General features: G+C 36.2%; 7 protein-coding genes across 12 annotated transcripts; all 7 read left to right on the top strand.

Annotated features, from left to right (window-relative positions):
- Positions 1,379-5,049, top strand: LOC104791164 (polyadenylate-binding protein-interacting protein 10-like). Its single transcript, XM_010516989.2, has 11 exons — positions 1,379-1,624; positions 1,706-2,251; positions 2,920-3,027; positions 3,109-3,153; positions 3,252-3,324; positions 3,397-3,509; positions 3,595-3,654; positions 3,774-3,821; positions 3,913-3,978; positions 4,295-4,356; positions 4,681-5,049. Exons 2-11 carry the CDS (start codon positions 1,772-1,774, stop codon positions 4,727-4,729), a joined length of 1,104 nt encoding a protein of 367 aa, XP_010515291.1. The 5' UTR covers positions 1,379-1,624; positions 1,706-1,771; the 3' UTR covers positions 4,730-5,049.
- LOC104791165 (protein IQ-DOMAIN 1-like) lies at positions 5,190-7,732 on the top strand. Of its 2 annotated transcripts, none has more exons than XM_019246750.1 (4): positions 5,190-6,332; positions 6,545-6,787; positions 6,901-7,104; positions 7,211-7,732. In XM_019246750.1, the coding sequence occupies exons 1-4, from the start codon at positions 6,186-6,188 to the stop codon at positions 7,643-7,645; spliced, it is 1,029 nt and encodes a 342-aa protein (XP_019102295.1). In that variant the 5' UTR covers positions 5,190-6,185; the 3' UTR covers positions 7,646-7,732. The 2 variants fall into 2 exon arrangements, with proteins under 2 accessions (XP_019102295.1, XP_019102294.1); XM_019246749.1 differs by having other exon boundaries at positions 6,542-6,787.
- Positions 8,684-11,964, top strand: LOC104791162 (CDPK-related kinase 6-like). 2 transcript variants are annotated; one of them, XM_010516987.2, is made up of 11 exons: positions 8,684-9,393; positions 9,489-9,619; positions 9,740-9,781; positions 9,927-10,035; positions 10,119-10,197; positions 10,306-10,602; positions 10,685-10,794; positions 11,000-11,104; positions 11,214-11,276; positions 11,378-11,545; positions 11,630-11,964. In XM_010516987.2, the coding sequence occupies exons 1-11, from the start codon at positions 8,845-8,847 to the stop codon at positions 11,768-11,770; spliced, it is 1,794 nt and encodes a 597-aa protein (XP_010515289.1). In that variant the 5' UTR covers positions 8,684-8,844; the 3' UTR covers positions 11,771-11,964. The 2 variants fall into 2 exon arrangements, with proteins under 2 accessions (XP_010515289.1, XP_010515287.1); XM_010516985.2 differs by having other exon boundaries at positions 10,119-10,602.
- Positions 14,385-15,258, top strand: LOC104791161. The gene is made up of 2 exons (XM_010516984.2): positions 14,385-14,532; positions 14,650-15,258. The coding sequence occupies exons 1-2, from the start codon at positions 14,520-14,522 to the stop codon at positions 15,030-15,032; spliced, it is 396 nt and encodes a 131-aa protein (XP_010515286.1). The 5' UTR covers positions 14,385-14,519; the 3' UTR covers positions 15,033-15,258.
- On the top strand, positions 15,454-19,236 carry LOC104791160. Of its 4 annotated transcripts, none has more exons than XM_010516981.1 (3): positions 15,454-15,578; positions 15,657-16,032; positions 16,246-19,236. In XM_010516981.1, the coding sequence occupies exon 3, from the start codon at positions 16,325-16,327 to the stop codon at positions 17,795-17,797; it is 1,473 nt and encodes a 490-aa protein (XP_010515283.1). In that variant the 5' UTR covers positions 15,454-15,578; positions 15,657-16,032; positions 16,246-16,324; the 3' UTR covers positions 17,798-19,236. The 4 variants fall into 4 exon arrangements, with proteins under 4 accessions (XP_010515283.1, XP_010515285.1, XP_010515284.1 ...); XM_010516983.2 differs by lacking the exon at positions 15,454-15,578 and having other exon boundaries at positions 15,594-15,808; positions 15,907-16,032; XM_010516982.2 differs by lacking the exon at positions 15,454-15,578 and having other exon boundaries at positions 15,594-15,808; positions 15,896-16,032.
- Positions 17,797-19,454, top strand: LOC109133329. Its single transcript, XM_019246346.1, has 2 exons — positions 17,797-18,474; positions 18,606-19,454. Exons 1-2 carry the CDS (start codon positions 17,797-17,799, stop codon positions 19,452-19,454), a joined length of 1,527 nt encoding a protein of 508 aa, XP_019101891.1.
- On the top strand, positions 20,145-21,008 carry LOC109133328 (uncharacterized mitochondrial protein AtMg00310-like). Its single transcript, XM_019246345.1, has one exon. It carries the CDS (start codon positions 20,145-20,147, stop codon positions 21,006-21,008), a length of 864 nt encoding a protein of 287 aa, XP_019101890.1.

Below are 22,684 nucleotides of genomic sequence, written 5' to 3'. Positions count from 1 at the left end.
AAAGGCGAGCTGCTCGGGAGTCGGTGTTGCCTCGGTCGTCGAAGGGCTTGCCAGATTCGTAGCTATGATGAATTCGCCGGGACTATCTTTAATTGTGGCTTTCCTCGGAGCGTCGGGTGTAGGGAGTACTGTATTCCCCGCTTGGTCCGTCGCTGGGGTGATCGTTCCCCCTGACGATCCTTCGCCTTGGTGTGTGTCTCTGGTTCCTCCTGTCATCTCGTCGATTCTCCGTAGGTCCGTCTTCTAAGTCCTCAAAGAAAGTTTCGACTTGGCTCCCTCTTCCTGGCACACCAAATTGTTGATGTTGATATTGGTCACAATTAGATATTTATAGCACGGTAAAAGGAGGTCGACTCTTTCTTATTTAACTCGGTGCCTGGGCACAAAAATCCGGACTACAACGGTAGTTAATAGAACGAATGACAAGAAATTGTAATGGAAGAGCTTGCGACTCGTCGATTTACGTTTTGGACGAGTTGTTACAACTAATTGCTAGTGATTTCTGTAGCGTTTTTTTCACTCCTTGATTAAGCGTCGTACGCCATTATTTATAGAAAACCGTATCGGTTCGTCGCTTTAAAAAACCGAAATACCCTTCTCTTCCTTCAAATACTTATTTGGGCCTTAGAAGATTTTTTTGGGTCGGACTCATTGTTAGGAGGGAAATCCACCTAAGTACAACTACAAATTTATGTACATATCATACTTAGTGTTTCTATAATCTGGTAATACTACTACTTAACACGTTATAGTAAGAATTATACGAAAATATTCATCATGGATTGTAAAAAAGCTAATATATATATTTTACTATACCAAAAAGGTAAAGTTAATCTTTATTAACTACTAACTTACGTTACATTGGAAACATCATATCTAAATATCAAGGGATATATCACTCTACAAAAATAATCAAATTTTTTGATAAAGCAAAAATAATCAAATTTTTTGATAAAGCAAAAATAATCAATTTCAAAACCGAAAAAATCACTGTATATATATATATATATATGGTAGTATACAAGCCATATTTTTGAACATTAATTAATATTAAAAAAACAATTAATTAACAGTATCATTTCTAAATTTCTTTTGGATATACCACTTGATATGATTATTAAAAACTTACAAGTACTAAAATTTTAAAGATAACTCTAACCAATAATAATTCAACTAATTGATTAAAAACACTAATAATACAGATTGCAAATTCTTACAGTTTTAAATACTATTCAAACTTATTCATAAAAATATATTTCTGTCTGAATTACATATGAAAAGTAGGAAGCTTCCTCCTAATGAGAAAGAACATAAAGTAAAAAAAAAAAGATATTCATTTAGGATGATGTCCGAAGGCCATCATAGAAGAAAAGAAACTAGTACAACAACAAGAAGCTTAATATTGAAGAAGAAAGTATAAACAACTTAAAGTCTTTAATTTATAACCAAAGGGTCGGTCTTGTGTTGTGTTCCTTCTATTCTAATCATCCCCCTTTACAAAAAAAAAAAAAAAGTCTAATTTTTCTTTTGTTTCAGTCCTCTCTTCTGCTCATTGATCCTTTAAATTAAGTTGGATTCTCTCCATTTATGGCTTAAACCATTTGATCGAGATAAGCCTATCAGGGTTCGTACAACTTCTTGATCTCTCTCTCTCTTCTCTTCTCTTTTTTTAAGTTTTGTCTTAGTTTGGTTGCTTTTTATGCAGGAATCGGCGAGTTCGTAACTAGTTGTTGTCTGATCTTTCAAAGATTCAACCTTTTTTGGTCCGATCATGGCTGTTGCTGAGAATGCTGGTGTTAAAGTGGACTCTTCTGGTCAGAATTTAGACAACAACAACAACAACACTGCTTCTTCAGCTACCGAGACGAAGCCGCCATGTCCTGATGTTGATGATGATCAGAGCCCTAAATCTGACTCATCGAATCCTCCTAGCATTGATTCGGCTCCAGAGACAGACGATCGGATCAATGAGACTTCTCAAAAGGTTCAGACTTTGAATGGGTTTAACAGAAATGATTTCGAGTCTACGAAATCGGAGAATGGTGGTGAGAACAATGGAGGGAGTCTCAAGAGTGAGATCAAAGATTTGGCTGATGCGTTTTCTAAGCTTAATCCGATGGCTCAGGAATTTGTTCCTCCTTCTCTTGCCCGAAGTCAATCTGTGGTTTTGAGGAATGGATTAGGGTTTACTAACAATTTTGCAGCGCCACCTAAACTTGTTACAGATGGGACTGATCATTTTCCTAGAAGGGTATATTATTATACTTTCTTGCTGAATTATGATCTCTGTGCTTTGTTTTGTTTTGTTTTGTTCTCTGGATGGATATATAGTTTGTGTTTTGCGATGTTTTGATTGTTACATCTCTAGTAAATGGATGTGTTTCTGATGTGTGGAATGTCCTTTTTACATTAGTGTGTGTGTTCTCATCTTTGTGTTTAACTTATCTTCTGTAGATTTTGATGATACAGTGAGGTGCAGAGCATTGGTGATATAAAGTTTTGAGCTTTAGTGTGTTTTTGTTTACCATGATTTTGCTAGCTTGTTTTGTTGATTGAGAAAGCTTGTATGCTAGTACATTCAGCAAATTTATAACTGAAAAAAAAGAGCTTTACGTGTTTTTGTGTCTATCGGTTGATCATCGATGCATAAGCAGTTTCACTTTGTGTGTGGGTTTGTTGAACTTTATTTGTTTACTGTTTGCTTTTTCTTATCACTTACACTTCAGGAAAATGGCTGCCTTTGGTAGAAATTACCTTTTTTGTATGATTTTGGAAGTTTTTCGGGTTTTTAATTAGAAAGTATTCATTTTTTTCTGTGGACACATTCTTCAAACAATTGTATTAGCTGTCAGATCTGTTGGACATATTCTTCAAACAATTTCGTAATACATGCGCTTCTTGTTTTACCGTTTGCTACAGAGAAGGAGTTTTGGTCAAGGGAAGCGAAGAATGAACAAAAGGACAAGCTTGGCTCAGAAGGATGATGTAATCAGGAGAACTGTATATGTCTCTGATATCGACCAACAGGTAAAACGAGTGAAGAAGCTATTTTCAATAAACATTTTTCTGGTAAAGGAATTGCCTCTCTTACTTTGTTTTGGTTTGTAGGTTACTGAGGAGAACCTCGCAGGTGTCTTTATTAATTGTGGACAGGTACTTGAATGATCTTTTACTATGTTCCATATGTTTTGATTATTTGCAGTAACTAGTTTGTTTCCTCATATCATATTTTGTCATTTTGGGATTGTAAGGTTGTTGATTGTCGTGTATGCGGTGACCCACACTCTGTCCTTCGTTTTGCTTTCATCGAATTCACCAATGAAGGTACTTTCTACGTCAACCTTTGTTTACTCTAGTTGAGATTTTCTTCCATCTAATCAAGATATGTTGCTGCAGAGGGAGCTAGAGCTGCTTTGGGCATGTCAGGGACTGTGCTCGGTTTTTACCCTCTTAAGGTTCTTCCTTCCAAAACCGCTATTGCCCCTGTTAACCCAACTTTCCTTCCAAGAGTAAGTTCACATAACTATGACTTGGCAAAATTCTTGTCAGTTCAATCATTCTTGAGCCAGCCTAATGGTACTTTCTTTCTCCCAGTCTGAGGATGAGCGTGAGATGTGCGTTAGAACTGTTTACTGTACCAACATTGACAAGCGGGTAAGTCCATATCCAATTACCATTTCTTCGATGAGATCTTATCATATATTGGAAACCATTAACAGCTTAAGTATTGGAGAAACTAACTTTCTTCAATGTTCTGTTGCTTAAATTTGCAGATCACTCAAATTGACTTGAAAGGCTTCTTTGAAATGTTTTGTGGGGAGGTACGGGATTTTGGTTTGGAGTGTGACGATATTTTTACGCTTTTATATTCTTCTCTGCAATCAAATATTTTTGTTATATATCTTTTTATAGGTTCATCGTCTGAGGCTTGGAGATTATCATCACCAAACTCGTATTGCTTTTGTTGAATTTGCGCTGGTAAACACTCTTTGCCTAGGTTTTCAATTAAAGTGTTCCCATTATGGACATTAGTTTTGATGACTGAATAGTTTCGGTTGCTACTAATGATTGTACTAGTCGAATTGCATGCCGGTTTGATCCATCTAAGGAAACTTGATTGCCCCTTCTTAGTTACTTGATACGTTGCATTTCTTAAAGCTTCTTACAGGGGTTCTTTGAAACTCTGAGTTAGATGCATAAACTCGAATATGAAGTTTACGTAAAAGAGTTCAAGATTAAACTTCGTTTTGGATTGTCAATGGAGACTCATTCATACTTTGCTTTGTTCTCTCAGGCGGAAAGTGCAATTGCTGCTCTTCACTGCAGTGGTATGTTCTTGGGGGCACTCCCACTAAGGTAAAGATTTCAACATCTTAACCTGTCTCTTTCTTTTTCTATCATATCCCCTTAAATGGCAAATTTTGAATGGTAGGTTGTTGTTTTAGTCATTACTAAAAAGCTAACTTGATATCGATCGATAGGACTTGGCTAGCTCTTCACTTAATTCTATTTCTGGTTCATTTGCATATAATGTGACATCTTTCTCAGTTCTATGTATGTTAAATTCATTTCCATGATTAGAGAGTGATAGTATAACCAATCTCTTTAGTTATCTAGTATTGTCCTTCTTCTTGGGACATTTGTATTCATCTTTTGTGTTGGTTTTATCTGTTCTTGAAGGGTAAGCCCATCAAAGACACCAGTAAGGCCGCACTTTCCTCGCGCTTAGTTCAAGTGAAGCTATCGTTCTTGTCTCCGGAGATGTCAAAATTATATAGAGAAACGAGAGAGATAGAAAGCTGAAGAAGAAGAAGTCTAAAGAAGAAGGTACTTGAGGCGTTTTGTATTTATATTTAAAACTCTTTTTAGATTTTATTTTTAAGTTTGCTTCGCGGTCGCAGAGCCTGCCCGGGTATCTTTGAACAACTCAACTACTTTGGTCTTAAACTTTCTCCTTTCTATTACTCTCCCAAAAAACACAAATCATGTTGTTGAAATTTACCCATTTGAATATTTTTATGATTTATTTAAGACATTTGAAGAAGTATATTTTTTCTGTCGATTCTTTTGTTTTCTTTAGTTCTTGATTTCAGTTTGTCTGGATTCTGGTCTAGTTTTGATTTTCTTGTCATTTTAGCGTTCGTTACATCTTCTGCCATCATATGTTTTATGGCTATTTTACTTTTTTTTTTTCCGGTGAAATGTATAGTTTTTAAAACGTTTTCTTTATCAACTTTCAAAGTACTAGTTTTAATCATACGTGATTATTTTTTAGGTTAAAAAAAAAGAAGGATTACAATTTGGTTACGTTTACAATTTGGTTAGTATTCTGAAGAGTATTTTACAGTATATATTCTTTTCTTTTATTGTGGAGCTCAATCACTATCTATCACACAATTCACAAGCAATCAAAGCTATAAAGAGTGAGAATACACGAAATCATGATAAACGAGTTAAATAGCGACGTTAATGGTTTTTTGTATATGAAAAAGACATACGAAAGAAGAGAAGGAACAACTTTATGCACTCTCGATAGTTGCATTCCAACATTGACACATTCTTTCATGTTACAATTATTATTTTTATTTCTGACACAAAAGGTATCTAATTTGTAAACACAAAGCATGCCTACCTATATTACTAGTACTACATTCTTCTTTTCATTTTGTTCTTTATCTTTTATGGAGTAGTATCTATTAGTATTTTATTTTAATTTCCGGCTTCGTTACTCTTCTTATTCCAACATTTTTCCTCTTTTGCTGCTTTTCCGGATGGAAAGCCATTATATGATTACATTAGAGACCATTTTCCATTTGACCGTTACATTATGATGCATATATATCTTCCAATTGTAGAAATACCAATATGAATAAGAAATCAGGAATACTGTTACAAAAAAATAAATATCATATAAACCATTGAACTCCTATGATCAATATATAAATCCTAGTTTCGTGTTTCAGTACTTATCAATGCATCTACCATCGAAAAATGCCAAAATATACATGTACATATATGTACTGACCTTTTTAATTTAATATTGGGGAACAAAAAAGGTTATTGTTTTACACAAAGGACAGTGAGTGTTCCTTTAGCTTATATAGCTCATTCCATATGTACTATCAACAGAGAGACAATATATAATTAACATAAAGAGCAGCAGACGAAGTTGATCGATCTTGATCATGGGGAAAACCGGCGGAAGTTCATGGTTCACGGCGGTTAAGAAAGTTTTCCGATCGCCCGAGAAGATAATCCCTAGAAGAAAAATTCGTCGACAAGACAACAACGACCTCATCGAAGAAGAAGAGGACGAACAACACCAACGACCGGTATATATCTTCGTTAATTCAAACTATATGATATATTTAATACACCAACATTTTACTTGTAAGTTTGGATAGCTCTATATAATTTTTAAAAAAAATCTTCATCAGCATAAGAAAACCTGATTTTTGATAATCTAATTAACTTTGAGATTTTATTTATTTATTAATAAAATTAAATTTTGTTAAATATTTAATAATTTTGTTTGGTGAAGAAGAGAAGAAAAAGAAGATGGCTATTTAAGAAAGCTTCTTCTGATCCTTCTGCAATAGACGTCGGAACAAACACAAGAAACGCCGGCAACATTAACTTGACGGCTGTTGACGTGATTGTGGCAGAGGAAACCGAGAAAACTGCGTCTTCGACGGCCAAGGAAACCGTCTTTTTCTGTAGGACGTCTGTCTATCTCAAAAGACACGTGGCTGCTATTCTCATTCAGACAGCTTTCCGAGGATGCCTGGTAAAAATCAATATTTACTTGTATAGCCCCTTTATTATACTTTTGTTACCTTAATGAGGTTGATTATCAATTAATGACCATATATTTGTATCACTTTATTGACGAAAATGAAGGCCAAAACGGCATTTAGGGCTCTGCAAGGAGTTGTGAAACTACAAGCCCTAGTGAGAGGCCACAACGTACGTAGACGAGCTAGCATTACTTTGCTTCGGGTTCAGGCTTTGGTTCGGTTCCAGGCTCGAGCTCTAGACCACCGGAGAAAACTTACAACCAATCACGGCGATGAAAATTCCTTATCTCGTGCTTTCTCTAAACAGGTTCAACCAATATCGAACTTACCATTTCTCACTTTTGCTCTTAAAATTTCATTATAAGTTTGCTTATAGACAAAAACTGATCTAACTTTGGGTTTTACAATCAAAGATGTGGAGAACCACAGCGAGAGAAGCTCATAGTGAAAGTGAATTAGAGGACACAAGACCGAGTAGGTTAAACCGGTTTGGTTATCAAGAAACCGGGAGGAGAATGTCAACTGATCAGGCTATCGTTGAACCGGTCAAGATAGTTGAGATCGATACGTACAATACGTACTCACTCCACCACCGACTCAACGACCAGACGCCAAGTGGGAAGTCTTGCGTCACACGGCAAGTCCATTCAATACCTAATTACATGTCTAACACTGCCTCAACCGTGGCTAGATTCCGCCGGCCACAAAGCGTACCAAAGCAGAGATCAAACCGTACCGGTTTAGATAACAACGAACCAAGATTACAAATGATTAGAAAGCGATTGTCATTTCACAAAGATATTACGCAATCGCACAGTTATAATGACGGTGATGGTTACTTTTGGTAGGAATGCTCACGAGGTTATTAAATAAATCGAATCGCTTATTGAGTAGAGGATTTGAACCGGTTATTCAATGAAAGATATTTTATTTTATGCTATAAGTATTGGACCCAAGATTTAATATATTTCTAATATTTGCACCAAACAATTATTAAGTTAGACTTGTTCTTTAATGCTAAAAACACCGTGACCAATGACTATTTCGATGGCAAACGTCTGCAGCTTTGAACAAAACCGATGGTTGAATGGATTTAAACCGGTTTTATTTACTTGATGGTTGGCATGTTTTACTTGTTTATCCAAAGTCCAAACTCTATTCTCGAAGTCAAATTCCTCCAACCATGAACCGTCCTTAATTTTTCAGCTGCAGAATAGAAATGTAGAGTTTTTTTCCCTAGCTAGTTGGAGATTTTTAAATCATAATTCCAGTTTTCAATTGCGTTGAAAACACACAATTTCTAATGAAATATTACTTCATTTAGAAAAATTATTTCATTTCAGAAATTTCAAAAAATGGAAAACTAGATTGAAGATATGTTTTAAATGAGTAATGATCGTGACGTATAATAAGATTGATAACCTATCCAGTTTCTCAAAATTGAAAACATTAATACTCCTTCTGTCCCTAAGATATTTCAAACATTTTCCTTCGTAAAATTTGTTAGCTTTTTAAAATTTTCTATATACTTTATATTTATGAGTTATGATTATGACTATGTGAATTCTGAATATTTATATAAGTCGTTTTTTTAGTTTATCTATGTGTGTTTTAGCCAAAAACAAATCCTATATATTAAACTAAAAAATATTAATATTAAATTTACATAAAATATAAGTAAAAGTATAATTTCAGCTTAAAAAAAAAACAAAAAAAATCGGAGACAAATAAGACATAATAAATGAAATCATTAATCACACGTCACTAAAGCTCACGTGGCTATCGTAGTAATCACGTTTCCTCCGCTGTCGTTTTAGCAGAACCACCAGCATTTTCTTCCGTTACTGTTATATTTATTTCTTTCTATTTTTAAATTAATTCTTTTCTTTTCTTTTTTTTTTCTCCAGCGGTCATTCAAACCCCTTTTTTTTTCTCTCTGTGAAAGCTTAAACACTATTCAACTTCGTCTCCTCACCGTCCGATATATTGACTTTTTTTCTCACCGATCAAAAAAACTAAACTTTGACTTTCAAACAAGCCGGCGACGATGGGTCACTATTACAGCCGGAACATTTCCACCGTCGATGATGAAGACAACGAGATCCCCTCCGTAACCGCTCAGTTACAACGTCATCGCTCCCATAACAACAACAACAACAACCACCAGAGTTCATCGTCGATTCCCCAGTCTCCGGCTGCTTCAGAAGTCAACCCTTACAATATCAGCCCATTCCAAAGCCCGTTACCGGCGGGAGTAGCTCCATCTCCGGCGAGTACTCCGGGAAGAAAATTCAAATGGCCGTTCCCGCCTCCTTCACCTGCGAAACCAATTATGGCGGCTCTGAGACGGAGACGAGGTGCAGCACCACAGCCGCGAGACGGTCCTATCCCTGAGGATAGGGAAGAAGCCGGAGGTAGCGGTGCCGGAGGCGGGAGGTTAGATAAGAACTTCGGGTTTGCTAAGAATTTTGAAGCAAAGTATGAGCTTGGGAAAGAGGTGGGCCGAGGGCATTTTGGTCATACTTGTTGGGCTAAAGCTAAGAAAGGCAAGATCAAAGGTCAAACTGTTGCTGTCAAAATCATCTCCAAATCTAAGGTTTGTTACAATGTGATTGGTTCTAACGTTACTGGAAACATAAGAGTTGGTTCTTGTGTTGTTGATACAATGTGTGTGAATTTGTGGTGTTTCAGATGACATCAGCTTTATCGATTGAAGATGTTCGTCGTGAGGTGAAGTTGTTGAAATCTTTGTCTGGGCATAGTCATATGGTTAAGTTCTACGATGTGTTTGAGGATGCTGATAATGTCTTTGTTGTTATGGAGTAAGTATGTCTCTTTCTTTCATGCTTCCCTATGTTATGTATAACAATTCTGTTTTTGATTTGGAACACTTGTCTCGGTCTTTCTCTAATGAATATGTATTGACTCCGTTATGGTTCCAGGTTATGTGAAGGTGGAGAGCTATTGGATAGAATTTTGGCGAGGTATAATCAAAACTAGTATTTCCTCTGTTTTTATTGCTTTGTGTATTCCATCTTCAATTTTGTTCTATAGAGGTTTATTAGTTGGCTTTTGTATTGTATAAGAAGTATAACAATCTTGTACTGTCTATATATATCTTTACTGCAGAGGTGGTCGATACCCGGAAGCAGATGCTAAGCGTATTCTTGTGCAAATTTTATCTGCAACTGCTTTTTTCCATCTTCAAGGTGTTGTGCACCGTGATCTAAAGCCGGAGGTACACATTCTGCTTCTACCACTTTGAATATCACAAGTAGATGTTGCTTGTTACTTTAACAAATGCTTTACTTTCGTATCTAGAATTTTCTCTTTACCAGCAAAAATGAGGATGCAACACTCAAGGTTATAGATTTTGGTTTGTCTGATTTCGCTAGATTCGGTAATGATCTATTTCTTTGCTCCACTTTCTTATACATGACTCTGCCTAGTAGAATTTTATGTAGCGACTTAAGGGGCGAATGTTTTCTTTGTGGTGGTCTTTCATCAGATCAGCGTCTCAATGATGTGGTAGGAAGTGCATACTATGTTGCACCTGAAGTACTCCACAGATCCTATAGCACTGAAGCAGATATATGGAGCATTGGTGTCATATCTTACATATTACTTTGTGGAAGTAGACCATTTTATGGAAGAACCGAGTCTGCTATTTTTCGTTGTGTGCTTAGAGCGAATCCTAATTTCGAAGATTTGCCCTGGCCTTCAATATCTCCTATTGCCAAAGACTTTGTGAAAAGGCTTTTGAACAAAGACCACAGGAAAAGAATGACAGCTGCTCAAGCTTTAGGTAAGTTCCTAATTAACCACTAGTGTTAGAACTAGTGACATTGACTGGTGAAATGAAAACATGAGTACTTTTAAATTTGCAGCTCATCCATGGCTTCGAGATGAAAACCCTGGTTTACTTCTTGATTTCTCTATTTATAAATTGGTGAAGTCTTATATTCGAGCATCGCCTTTCAGACGAGCAGCACTTAAGGTATTTCTCTAATTATAAACTGATATCTTGAAATATACCCTTGCAAGTTGCTCAAATCTCTTCAAGAGTTTAACAGTATTCTTAGGATTATAATCAAATTATTTTCATTAGTTTGTTTGATCCTAGCTTTTGTTCTAAACAGAGTTGATTATACGTGTCTTTTATGTTATCTTTTTTTTTTTTTGCTGTTACTTGTGTACCACAGGCTCTGTCGAAAGCTATACCCGAAGAAGAACTCGTGTTCCTTAAAGCACAGTTTATGCTCCTGGACCCAGAGGATGGAGGCCTGCATCTACACAATTTCACTACGGTCAGTGGGTGATTTCCACCCTCATCTTTACTGGTCTAACAATAGCTTTTTTTGCCACTGTTCTTCAATTTATGAATCTGACAGTCATCTTATCTTATGGTAAGTGCAGGCTCTGACACGATATGCTACGGATGCTATGATTGAATCTAGGCTTCCTGACATTTTAAACATGGTACATATTAACACATCGTTTTAAGTCCCAACATTTTTAGTATGTGCTAAAGTACATCTGTAATACTCTTTTTCTATGTGTTTCCTTTTTGTTGACTGAAGATGCAACCCTTGGCACATAGAAAACTTGATTTTGAAGAGTTTTGTGCTGCTGCGGTCAGCGTTTATCAACTAGAGGCTCTTGAAGAATGGGAACAGATCGCAACGATAGCCTTTGATCACTTTGAACGTGAAGGAAGCCGAGCCATTTCCGTCCAAGAACTCGCCGAGGTATGTAGGAACTTTAATATAACTATAAGTTCTTGTGAAACTTAATACTTTTGCATGAATCATGGGCTATTACGGAATATGCAGGAGATGAGTTTGGGACCAAATGCATATCCTCTTCTCAGGGATTGGATACGGAGTTCAGATGGGAAGCTGAATTTCTTAGGCTACGCCAAGTTCTTACACGGTGTGACTGTTCGAAGCTCGAGCTCGAGACCAACAAGGTGACTTCTAACTTTGCATGTTAAACCCGAATCATTAAAACATGTCGATTCAAGGAAAAAAAACATCAACCGGAAGAAAAGGTACCTCTTTTGTATTAAGCATTTTGTTTTCAGGGGAACCATTCTAAATCCAAACAAACAAAAACGAAGATACATATATTCTTGTTTGTATAGAAAGAATTAGTTGAGTTGTTGTGATTCGGTTGTGGTGTTATTTCCTCTAAGCAATGCAATGGTATTGGAGGTGTAATAAATCAAAGTCTAGCTAAATATTAAAAACTTGTGCTGATTTGAAAATTAATTCATATCACTTTCCTCTTATAAAATTTTGATATATGTTTCGGAAGAATATCATTTGTACTGTACTAGCTGATAACTGCACTTTGCACATCTTTACATAAATTTGAAATAATAAAACAATCAATATCATTTGCTTACTTAAATTTTGAGCTAATTGGTTCGTTAACATACAATCATTTTATTTTTATAAGTGAAATGAAGTCATGGTAAATTTTGTTGTAGGATAATGAATTTAATTTTATATAAATGTCTTTCAACAAAATTTTCAAATAAAATAAAAGCTCTACTAAATATGGCATATCATGTATTTAAGTATATATGCAAATGTAGTGTCTTGCTCTTGAAACTTCTGCATTTTGAGAGCAATATATACTAGATAGTGTGTATGGATCTATTTCTCTGCTTGTTCTCACCTCACTTTAGAATTTTATAGCCATAGAGAACAATCTTAATACCCTCAAAAATTGGAAAAATCTTATCAACATCACAAACCAAAAGCTAAGGGAACCACCACAATCTCATCAAATTAAAAAGACATATGTGCCAGTTGCTATATTATTACTTATGTTTATTTTTTTTAATTTATTTAATAATCATAAAAAATTATATAACAAATAAATTTCCTAAATGTCAATAATATATATATATATATATATATATTACTTTTATTTATTTAAATCATACAATGTCAAAATATCTAAATTATTTATATAGCATCATACATACATATTTCTTGAATTTATTCATTTTTTTATTATTCAACTTTTATAATAGTATTCTTTAGTATTTGGAGCATTAAAGGAAAAAAACATTGTTAATGATATTGTTAATAATAAAAATGAAAATTTTCTATGATAATCAAACATATAGTTTAAGTTTTCAATATAAAATAAAGTAATTAGTATTTAAAATCCTTTTTATTTTGTAAGTAACGAATCAAATATATTTCCATTAAAAATCATAAGAAGCACAATCAAAAGCTTTAAAAAATCCCAAAGATTAATTTTATTTTTAATCTCGTTTATATATCCCTTAGTGTATATATTGATAGGTTTAATTCTAATAGCTTCATATATGTAGTACAAGCTAGATTGGAAATGTAATATCAAAATTTTTAATATAGAACATTTCTTAAGTACAAAATTTGAACTAAATAAACATTATAATGATCTTTCTATATTGGATCACAAGAACGAAATATAATGAACTTTTTAGTGGTAATAGAGAGTTAGAAAATTGATTTAATAATTGTATTACAAAAAAATTGTTTCGTTAAACATTGCATACTTTTAAAAATAAAATATATAAACATGAATATGTAAGAAATAATCATACATCTAAAGTATATTATGGAGATGGTTTCTTTAACTTGATTCCCTTATTGTGCTATGACCGAAATTAATATTAGGAATAGACATCGATAAATTAATTTTTAATATATAAATCATTATACATATGTAATTCTAAATTTATAAAAATAAGTAAATAAGAAGGAATGAAGAACTACATAAAATGACATGGTCTTAACATTATTAATTTATAGTGAAATTAATTTATCTATAATTATTATATATTAGTTTATAATAGAAATTATTAATTATTAATTTATAGATATATATTTGAATTGTTTAAATTCTTAAAAATTATGAATTGAGACAATTTAGTAAAATAACATAAGACTTTCAAATGTTATCAATTTTACGGTTTTAGAATTGAATATAAAATTCTTTAAAAAAATATTGAAAATAATTTACAAATACTATAAAAAATTAATTTATTATACACATGATATACATAAATTTAAATTTATGAATAATAATATCAGCTTGTATTTTAATAGTCTATAAAGCTATCAAAATAAAAATGATGCATATCTCGTAATTCAAAACTTGAAAAAAATTAGCTCTTTTTATAACATGTTATAGAGTTATTTTATATTATTATAGTTTGAAAATACAACATAACAATTGTTTTCTAGATATGAGCTCTAGGAGAAAATTTAAAATTTTAAAGCATACATATATCAATTTTTTTATATGGAGATTTTATAAAAATTATTATCATATTATCTTATTGAATATTGTTATTTTTTACATTAGCACAAATTAGGACCAACAAAATTTATTAATTTATAGTGTTTATTAATTTATAGAAGTTTTACTGTACAATTAAAGTTTTACAAATGATATCTTAAATATTTGCTAATACAATTTCCTTTTTTTTTTGTTTGGTGGGTTTGGAGTTTGAACTCATCTTGGGGCCCGAAGGAGTTGGTGATTAAAACCCAAAACCCAGAACAAAGTAAAATAAACTTGAGATTCCATATAAAGCCTTTCATCAGTTATCCGCAGCCGCAGAGATCTCTATAAACCCTAATTTTACTTCTAATTTTTTTTGTTTTTCATCGAGATCAGAGAGTTTCTAATTTTGTCGATCAATCCATTCAAAAAACCATGTCGATCGGCGGTAAGAGAAAAGACTAATAGATCCCTATTGTTGTCATTAGTAGATCTATCGATCTGAAGTTATTATCAGTCTCCCATTTCGTAACAGCTCTATGTTTTTTTTTTGTTGGGTTTGAAGGGGTTCCGACAGCTGTGTTCTGGGACATAGTGGATTGCAAGATTCATGACGACCTCAATATAGTTGAGGTTACGCAGAACATTAAAAAGACAATCTCGGAAGTTGGTATCGACGGTACGGAAGTCGTCTCAATCAGGGCTTATGGTGAAGATGATGGCAAAGACCATGACTTTAACTCCGCAGGGGTAACTTTCACTCACTCTCCCGCAGCAGCGAGACGTGCGAGGCATAACCAGATTCTGGTTGACGTTTTGGCGTGGGCTGAAGAGAACCCTCCGCCAGCGAATTTGTTGCTTATCATGGGAGACACTACAAAGGAGTTCGAGAATGTGATTCTTTTCTTGAAATCGTTGAATTACAGGTATCTCTTGGCACACCCCTGAGAATGACGTTGATTCTCAGGATTAGCCGTGACATTTGGAAACTGATCTGTCTCTGCAAGTAGAATAAACTAATGTGTACCGGAAGTAGTGTCTGTATCGGAAGTAGTATAAAGTATAAACTAGTGTGTGTGTGTATCGGAAGTTAAATAAGCATTGTTAGGATTACGGGAGGATTAATGTCGAGATTAATGTCTTGTCTCCATAAAGGAAGGAAATGATTAGATTTCTTAATTGTTTATAACTAATATCTCTTTTTCGTCTTTAATTAAACATTAAACTGAACAACCTACGCCAACTAGTCATCAATCGGTTATATAAAAGAGAGACTATCTTGTCGATAGAACAAGTTCATAACGACGAAAGGAATAAAAATAAACTACAAATAAGAGAAAGGTATAAGATGCATTTGGCTGTTCGTGTAACACTTCCAAAAAAGAATCAACATAGAGGTAGTTTTTTTTATACAGATATACATTTTTTAGAAGAAAACAAATAACTTGTCACATTCATTTAGAAAGAACCCTCCACTCACTCTTCCTATAAGATGTAAGTCCCTCCCCTCCACTTGTTTGGTGCCATCATTATCTTCATCCCAATAATTATTCATCATCATCGTTTAATTAGATGGCGCCGGTGAAGAGGAGGGTGTTCAATACAAAGAATGAACTAGCGGTGGAGCTGGCGATATACATAGCCGATCTCTCTTCCAAATTTTGCAAAGAAAGAGGAATTTTCACTGTTGTACTATCCGGGGGTGACCTCATCTCCTGGCTCTGGTCCGTTTCAAGATTTATATACAAAATATATTATACCAATCTCAATTCTTCCCAAATATATATATATTTTTTTTGATTCGTTCAAAGGAAATTGTTAGGAGCTCCTTATATTGATTAAGTTGAGTGGTCTAAGTGGCACATATTTTGGGTCGACGAGAGGGTTTGTGCTTGGGATCATGCGGATAGCAACTATAAACTCGCTTACGACGGTTTTCTCTCCAAAGGTAAAACATGTACAAATATACGTTCCAAAAAAGGAAAATTATAATAATAATTTGGATAATAGGAAATGCCTGTTTATAAATATCAAAGCCCGAGTCTTTTGACTTTTGACTTTAGTTAGAATTAGAGCTTTAGTTCTCGAAAAACATATTTATCTCTTGAAGATTCATCTCCTTATGTGTCTTTATTTCACTGTTCTGCAAAATATCTTCTAGGTCTTGATAGCAACTGTTTGGAGAAGATCCAGATCTAGGTTTTCTTCAAAGTTTTTCAGGGATTTTCGGTCTACTCCACATGTTTACTAAGATGTCGGTTGTGATAGATAAAGCTCTGATGGCCATGTCTCTTGATGAAGATGACGAGCCTTTTATGATGCCAAATCTTCCAGAATTCTGTGCTAGTGAAAAGAATGAGCTCAGTCTTATAGGGCGTATCCTTAATCCAAATTCACAAAAGGTTTCTAATGTTGTTCTTACTATGCCAAGGAAATGGCAAAAGATTGGGAGAGTTAGAGGCTTGGCTCTCTCCAAAGAGCGTTTCCAATTTATCTTCTCAAAGGAGTATGATCTTTTGGAAATCATGGAAAAAGGCTTTCAAACGTTCAATGAATGGGGTCTCGTTCTTGACAGATGGATGGAGAAGCCTCCAAGCGATTTTCTCCAATTTGTGAAGATCTGGGTCCAGATCCGCAACATCCCGGTGAACCACTACACTGACAAAGCAATTACAGCCCTGGGTGAGCTGATTGGGCAAGTTCTTGAGGTAGTTTGTGATCCGGATAAACCGCAGAATCAAGATTTCGTCAGGGTGTTGATTAAGTTTGATGTGTCAAGACCCCTTCGGAAATCTAAGGTTATTGGCTTGCCTCATGGTCAATCGACCACCATCTACTTCCACTACGAAAGAGTGCAAAAGCGATGCTATAACTGTCAAAGATTGACGCATGAGGCAGATCTTTGCCCCATCCTGCTTTTGAGAAAACATGAATTGGAAGATAGGAAACTCTTGGGGCTCGCAGTTGAGAAACCAAAACCTGCACTGGTCCTGAAAGATTCGGACCCTCTTTTTGGAATTCTGGAGGAAAGCCAAGTTGGTATAAATCCCTTGACAGGTCGTCCCCGAATAGCTCCAGAGATTCTTGAAGGAATGAGACAGTACTTGGTTATCTCCAATGGTGAAGATAGAGCAATAAGAGAAGCACGAGTAAAGAATTCGGTTGCAAAAGCAGAGAAGGATCCCTTCACCAAGAAAGCGGTGTTACAGCTTGAACCAATTCCAATCGTCTCCCATGATCTAAACAAAAGTAAAGGTCTGGTTTTCGGCTATGAATCTGAAGATTCTTCTACCAACTCAGAGAGATTGCTTCCCAAGGGTGAGAAACTAATGGCAGGGGCCTTTCAGGCTGAAGAGACGAGAAGGAATAGAGACATTCAGTCTACATTGCAAACGAATCTGGCTCTCTCATCACATCTAGCCTCCATCTCTCCCCCAGGAAACTCTACGGTCTATAGGATAGGCCTCTCTGAGGCTGGTCCTTCCGGGGTTCCACGGAAAACCTCAAAACCAAGGAGGAGACCTTCAAAAGGTCATAAGAAAAGTTTAAGGAAAGATCTTTTACCTTCTCAAGGAGAGGTGTCACTCACAGCGGGTACAGAGGAAGGTTTTTTGGAGAAAAGAAAAGCAGAGTTTGAGCTGGATGGTGTTTCCAAGGCTGCAAAGCCGCAACCACCTGAGATGGTCCCAAAGGGGGGACCGTCCAACGCCTAATGAACTTCCTGAGTTGGAATTGCCAAGGAGTGGGGCGGCCTCATGACTTGACAATTCCGCGTCTCAAGGAGATACGGAAATCATATTTCCCGGAGATTCTGTTTTTGATGGAGACCAAAAATTGTAGAAACGTTTTAGTAGATTTGCAAGTGTGGTTGGGCTATGATAATATTTTTACGGTTGAACCAGAAGGACTCAGCGGGGGTTTAGCTCTTTTTTGGAAAAACTCTGTACATATCGACTTTAAGTTTGTAAATAAGAATCTGTTGGACCTAGAAGCTCAGGTTGGTAATGTTGCTATGTACATCTCTTGTGTTTATGGAAACCCAGTGACTGGTTCAAGGCAAGAGGTTTGGGAGAGGCTAATGCGGATAGGATCTCAGAGAACCTCCATCTGGTGTATGTTGGGGGATTTCAATGAGATTCTTCATAATGGGGAAAAACTAGGAGGTCCTCCAAGATCCAACCAGTCTTTCCAAGGTTTCGCGGACATGCTATCAATTTGTGGGATGTCGGAACTCAAGAGTAAAGGGAATAGCTTCACCTGGGGTGGCATGCGGGGAACTACTTGGGTGCAGTGCAAGCTGGATAGAAGCTTTGGAAATAAAGAATGGTTCAAGCACTTCCCGGCTTCGAATCAATCCTTCCTAGAGAAAAGAGGATCCGATCATAGACCGGTCTTCAGAGATTTCTATTCAAACCAAATGTCAAAGAGGCGATTACCCTGGCTTGGAACTCTTCTTCAGTACGACAAAGAGAAGGATCAGTCTCTGATAAGCTGAGATGCTGTAGAACGGCCTTGAGCAAGTGGAAGAAGGAAAATTCTGTCAATGCGGCGGACAAGATTTCCCATCTACAAGTTGCACTTGAATCAGAGCAATCGGCTCATCTTCCTTCTCAGAACCTGGTGTTTAAGTTGAAGAAAGATCTGATCCTAGCATACAAAGAAGAAGAGACATATTGGAGCCAAAAATCTTCAGAGAAATGGCTATTAGATGGAGATAAGAACACCAAGTACTTTCATGCATTTGTAAAAGCCAACAGGTCAAAGAATGGAATCTCTAAGCTTGTTGATGTTAATGGAAATGTTCAGAGATCAGAGGCCTCAAAAGGAGAAGTTGCTAATAGTTACTTCAAGTCTTTATTTACATCCTCTAATCCGGGTAACTTCCAGTCTCTCTTCTCTGACCTTCCTCCTCGGGTGTCTACATTGATGAATGATGGTTTAACAAAGCTGGTAAGTAAAGAAGAAATTAAGGAAGCTGTCTTTTCTATAAAACCCTCAAGCGCACCAGGCTCGGATGGAATGACAGACCTTTTCTTTCAACACTATTGGGATGTCATTGGAGAAGAGGTTACCAAGGAGATACAAGCTTTCTTCACCACTGGCTCATTTCCCAACGAATGGAACTATACTCAACTTTGCCTCATTCCAAAGATTACAAACCCAATGCACATGTCAGACCTTCGACCTATTAGCTTATGCTCAGTCCTGTACAAAATCATCTCCAACATCCTCGTTAACAGGCTGAAACCGCTTTTTGTGACATTGTATCTCCAAATCAGACGGCTTTTTGTCCCTGAGAGGTTGATCTCTGATAACATCATGCTGGCTCATGAGCTAGTCCACGGCCTCCGCACTCACCCTAAAATATAAAAGAGTTTTTTGGCCATCAAAACCGACATGTCCAAAGCTTTTGATCGGGTTGAGTGGTCGTATATCAAAGCTCTTCTAACAGCCATGGGGTTCCATTCAAAGTGGATTGGTTGGATAATGGCTTGTGTGACTTCAGTAACGTTCACGGTTCTTCTTTATGATCAAGAGCATGGTATGATAGTCCCAGAACGTGGCTTAAGACAGGGAGACCCCTTATGTCCTTTCTTATTCATCCTTTGTACTGAACGTTTAACTCACATGTTAAATAAAGCAGAATCAGAAGGCAAGATCAATGGAGTCCAATTCTCAGAAGAAGGACCATCAGTACACCACCTTCTGTTCGCCGATGACAGCTTATTTCTCTGTAAGGCGGAGGTAGAGCAATGCACTCAGCTCAATCAGATCCTAAAAGAGTATGGTGAGGCTACTGGTCAAATCATTAATCTTTCGAAATCCTCCATTACTTTTGGGAGCAAAGTGGTCGAAGATGTGAAGCTTTAGATCAAACAGGTAATAGGAATTGAGAATGAGGGAGGAGCATGATCATACCTTGGGCTACCAGAATGTTTTAGTGGCTCCAAAAAGGACATGCTAGCATATATCCACGACAGACTTAAGAATAGATTGTCAGGCTATTATGCAAGAATCTTATCACAAGGGGGCAAAGAAGTTTTGTTGAAAGCTATAGCAATGGCTATGCCAGTCTACGCGATGTCTTGCTTCAAACTCCCTAAGTCTACGTGTACTGCCTTGTCCAGTGCAATGGCCGACTTTTGGAGGCAAGCTCTAGAGCATAAAAGGAAGATCCATTGGGTAAGCTGGGAAAAGTTGTGTTTATCTAAGGAGCATGGAGGTTTGGGCTTCAGAGACATTGCAAGTTTCAACCAAGCTTTGTTAGCCAAACAAGCGTGGCGTCTTCTTCAAAACCCAAACTGCCTTTTTGCAAGGATTTTTAAGAGCCGATACTACCTGCATACTGATTTCTTAAACGCTGAAGTCGAAGATTGCCCCTCCTTTGTCTGGAAAAGTGTGCTTCATGGATCAGATCTTCTACAACAAGGCCTAAAAAGGAAAATTGGCAATGGGAAATCAATCAGAGTTTGGATGGACCAGTGGATCTTTGATGGTGAATGGAGAGCCCCTTACAGTAGACAAATACACATGAACATCTCCCTCAAGGTCAGTGACCTTATTCATCATCACTCAAATGGTTGGGACCGAGATCGTCTCGAAGACCTGTTCTATCCCCCAGATATTGATCGCATTCTGGCAATCAAACTGGTGCTAGATGAGGAAGATTTCTGGTGCTGGGAGCCAAATAAATCTGGAGATTACTCGGTTAAGTCTGGCTATGATTTAGCTCTCTCCATTAACAAAGGCCAGCTCATTGAAGAAGCCTCTCTTCAACCTTCGCTGAACCCCTTAAAAGAGAAAATTTGGTCTATCAACACGGAGCCTAAGATCAAAACTTTCCTTTGGAAAGCCTTAAGTGGAGCCCTTCCTGTTGCTGAAAGACTTATCTCAAGAGGAATGAAGATCGACAGGAGATGTTAGTTATGTGGTTTTGAGGGGGAAGATATCAATCATGTCCTCTTTACTTGTGCAATTGCGAGACAGGTTTGGGCCCTTTCTTCTTTTCCTCACCCTGAGAATGGTTTCTCACAACATTCTGTCTACGGAAACCTTGATTTCTTGCTGACCATGGGTGAGAGTTCGAGTATACAGTTAGATATCAGACAATCTTTTCCTTGGGTTTTGTGGTCTCTTTGGAAAAATAGAAACAAATTCTCCATTGAAGGGAGACAATTTGTGGCCATGGAAACAATAGGCAAAATAAGGGATAATGTCTCGGATTGGTTTTTAGCTCAACAGGTGGCTAAGGAAACTCAGACTCAGAGCACTACCCAGAACAGTGCAACAAGAAAATGATGGATAACCCCTCCCTCTACGTGGGATAAATGCAACATAGGGGTATCTTGGGATAAATCAAAAAGTTTGGTTGGAGGATCCTGGGTTGTCAGGGACGCTTCGGGATCGGTCAAACTTCACAGTCAGAGGGCTTTTGCAAACATCAATTCATGGTCGGAAGCTTATCTGGTTTGTTTTTTGTGGGCAGCTGAAAGTATGTGTAGTCATAGGTTTAATCGGATCATCTTCGCCTTAAAAGAATCGATCCTGGTCAAAGCTGTCAACAGACCAAAAGCATGGCCATCCTTTAGGTATCAAGTTTCAGAAATAAGGAAAGTACTTTCTCCTTTTTTGTTTTGGAAGGTGGTTTCGGAAACAAGAGCAACTAACAGAAGACCCTATCTCATTGCTCAAAGTGTCACCAAATCTGATCGTTGTCACTTTTATGTTCAAACGAGGTTCCCGCTTTAGCTCAAGGATATCTTTGTCAATGAGATAATGTCTCCCTCTCTTTAGTTATTAGTTCTAACCTGGGTGGTTGTATTGATTATTTTTTGTAGAACTGTCTTAGCTGTGGCTAGCACCCAATGTTTTGTATAGAAGAACCCTCTAATCTTAATATATATATCTTTCAGATGAAAAAAAAAAAAATACCACAGCCCGAGAGATTCATTGAAGTTCACACGTTGAATTGTCAGGTGTTTTTTGAGTTGTGTTCGATGAATGGATAGATAGGGTTGATCCATCGAGGGTGAAACCTTTACAAACAAACCAAATAAGTGCAAATATAAACTGTGAAACAACTAAAGAAGTGTTGTAAACAACTTATATGAGACACCATGATTGTGTCCACACAATGAAAGACACGAGTAGACAAAAGCGAAAACACGAATCTAATTCACATGATCGATGGATCACATTTATACATATCTAAGTAATAGTTTAATTCACAAATACATGACTCAACACTCAACAGATAAGTAACATGCCCTTTTGGTATCTTCTTCTTTTGTTTTTGTTTTCCCTACAAACTCTTATATAGTTTATTTATATTATTTGATTAGCATATGCCTAACATTAATATCTAAATTTCCGACAACAAATAATCTTAGATGGTTGCAATTGCAACTGGATAATATTCTTACATATAGTTTTGTTATATAATGATTATTCGCAGTAAAATTTAACTCTATCTCAAATATTTTATTTGACCTTTATCAATTGAATATCTATCTTTCGCGAATGTTAGTTTATAGAGTAACTCTCACGAATGATGATGTAATGTATGGCTTCATTAAAAAGTAGTAGTTTCTCAGTATTAT

This window comes from Camelina sativa, chromosome 6, assembly GCF_000633955.1.
Source record: "Camelina sativa cultivar DH55 chromosome 6, Cs, whole genome shotgun sequence".
NCBI classification, from domain to species: domain Eukaryota; kingdom Viridiplantae; phylum Streptophyta; class Magnoliopsida; order Brassicales; family Brassicaceae; genus Camelina; species Camelina sativa.
The sequence above is the reverse complement of the archived record's forward strand: the minus strand, read 5'-3'. Positions and strand labels throughout refer to the sequence as shown.

Coding starts and splice junctions, on each gene's coding strand:
- LOC104791160 (XM_010516981.1), top strand. CDS start 16,325: ATGTTTACTAAGATGTCGGTTGTGATAGATAAAGCTCTGATGGCCATG.
- LOC104791162 (XM_010516985.2), top strand. CDS start 8,845: ATGGGTCACTATTACAGCCGGAACATTTCCACCGTCGATGATGAAGAC. Junction 9,620..9,739: donor AATGTCTTTGTTGTTATGGA/GTAAGTATGTCT, acceptor TTATGGTTCCAG/GTTATGTGAAGGTGGAGAGC. Junction 11,277..11,377: donor TTCCTGACATTTTAAACATG/GTACATATTAAC, acceptor TGTTGACTGAAG/ATGCAACCCTTGGCACATAG.
- LOC104791165 (XM_019246749.1), top strand. CDS start 6,186: ATGGGGAAAACCGGCGGAAGTTCATGGTTCACGGCGGTTAAGAAAGTT. Junction 6,788..6,900: donor CAGCTTTCCGAGGATGCCTG/GTAAAAATCAAT, acceptor ACGAAAATGAAG/GCCAAAACGGCATTTAGGGC. Junction 7,105..7,210: donor CTCGTGCTTTCTCTAAACAG/GTTCAACCAATA, acceptor TTACAATCAAAG/ATGTGGAGAACCACAGCGAG.
- LOC109133329 (XM_019246346.1), top strand. CDS start 17,797: ATGAACTTCCTGAGTTGGAATTGCCAAGGAGTGGGGCGGCCTCATGAC. Junction 18,475..18,605: donor GAGGATCCGATCATAGACCG/GTCTTCAGAGAT, acceptor GCCTTGAGCAAG/TGGAAGAAGGAAAATTCTGT.
- LOC104791164 (XM_010516989.2), top strand. CDS start 1,772: ATGGCTGTTGCTGAGAATGCTGGTGTTAAAGTGGACTCTTCTGGTCAG. Junction 3,510..3,594: donor ACCCAACTTTCCTTCCAAGA/GTAAGTTCACAT, acceptor TCTTTCTCCCAG/TCTGAGGATGAGCGTGAGAT. Junction 3,979..4,294: donor CTTTTGTTGAATTTGCGCTG/GTAAACACTCTT, acceptor TTGTTCTCTCAG/GCGGAAAGTGCAATTGCTGC.
- LOC109133328 (XM_019246345.1), top strand. CDS start 20,145: ATGGCTATGCCAGTCTACGCGATGTCTTGCTTCAAACTCCCTAAGTCT.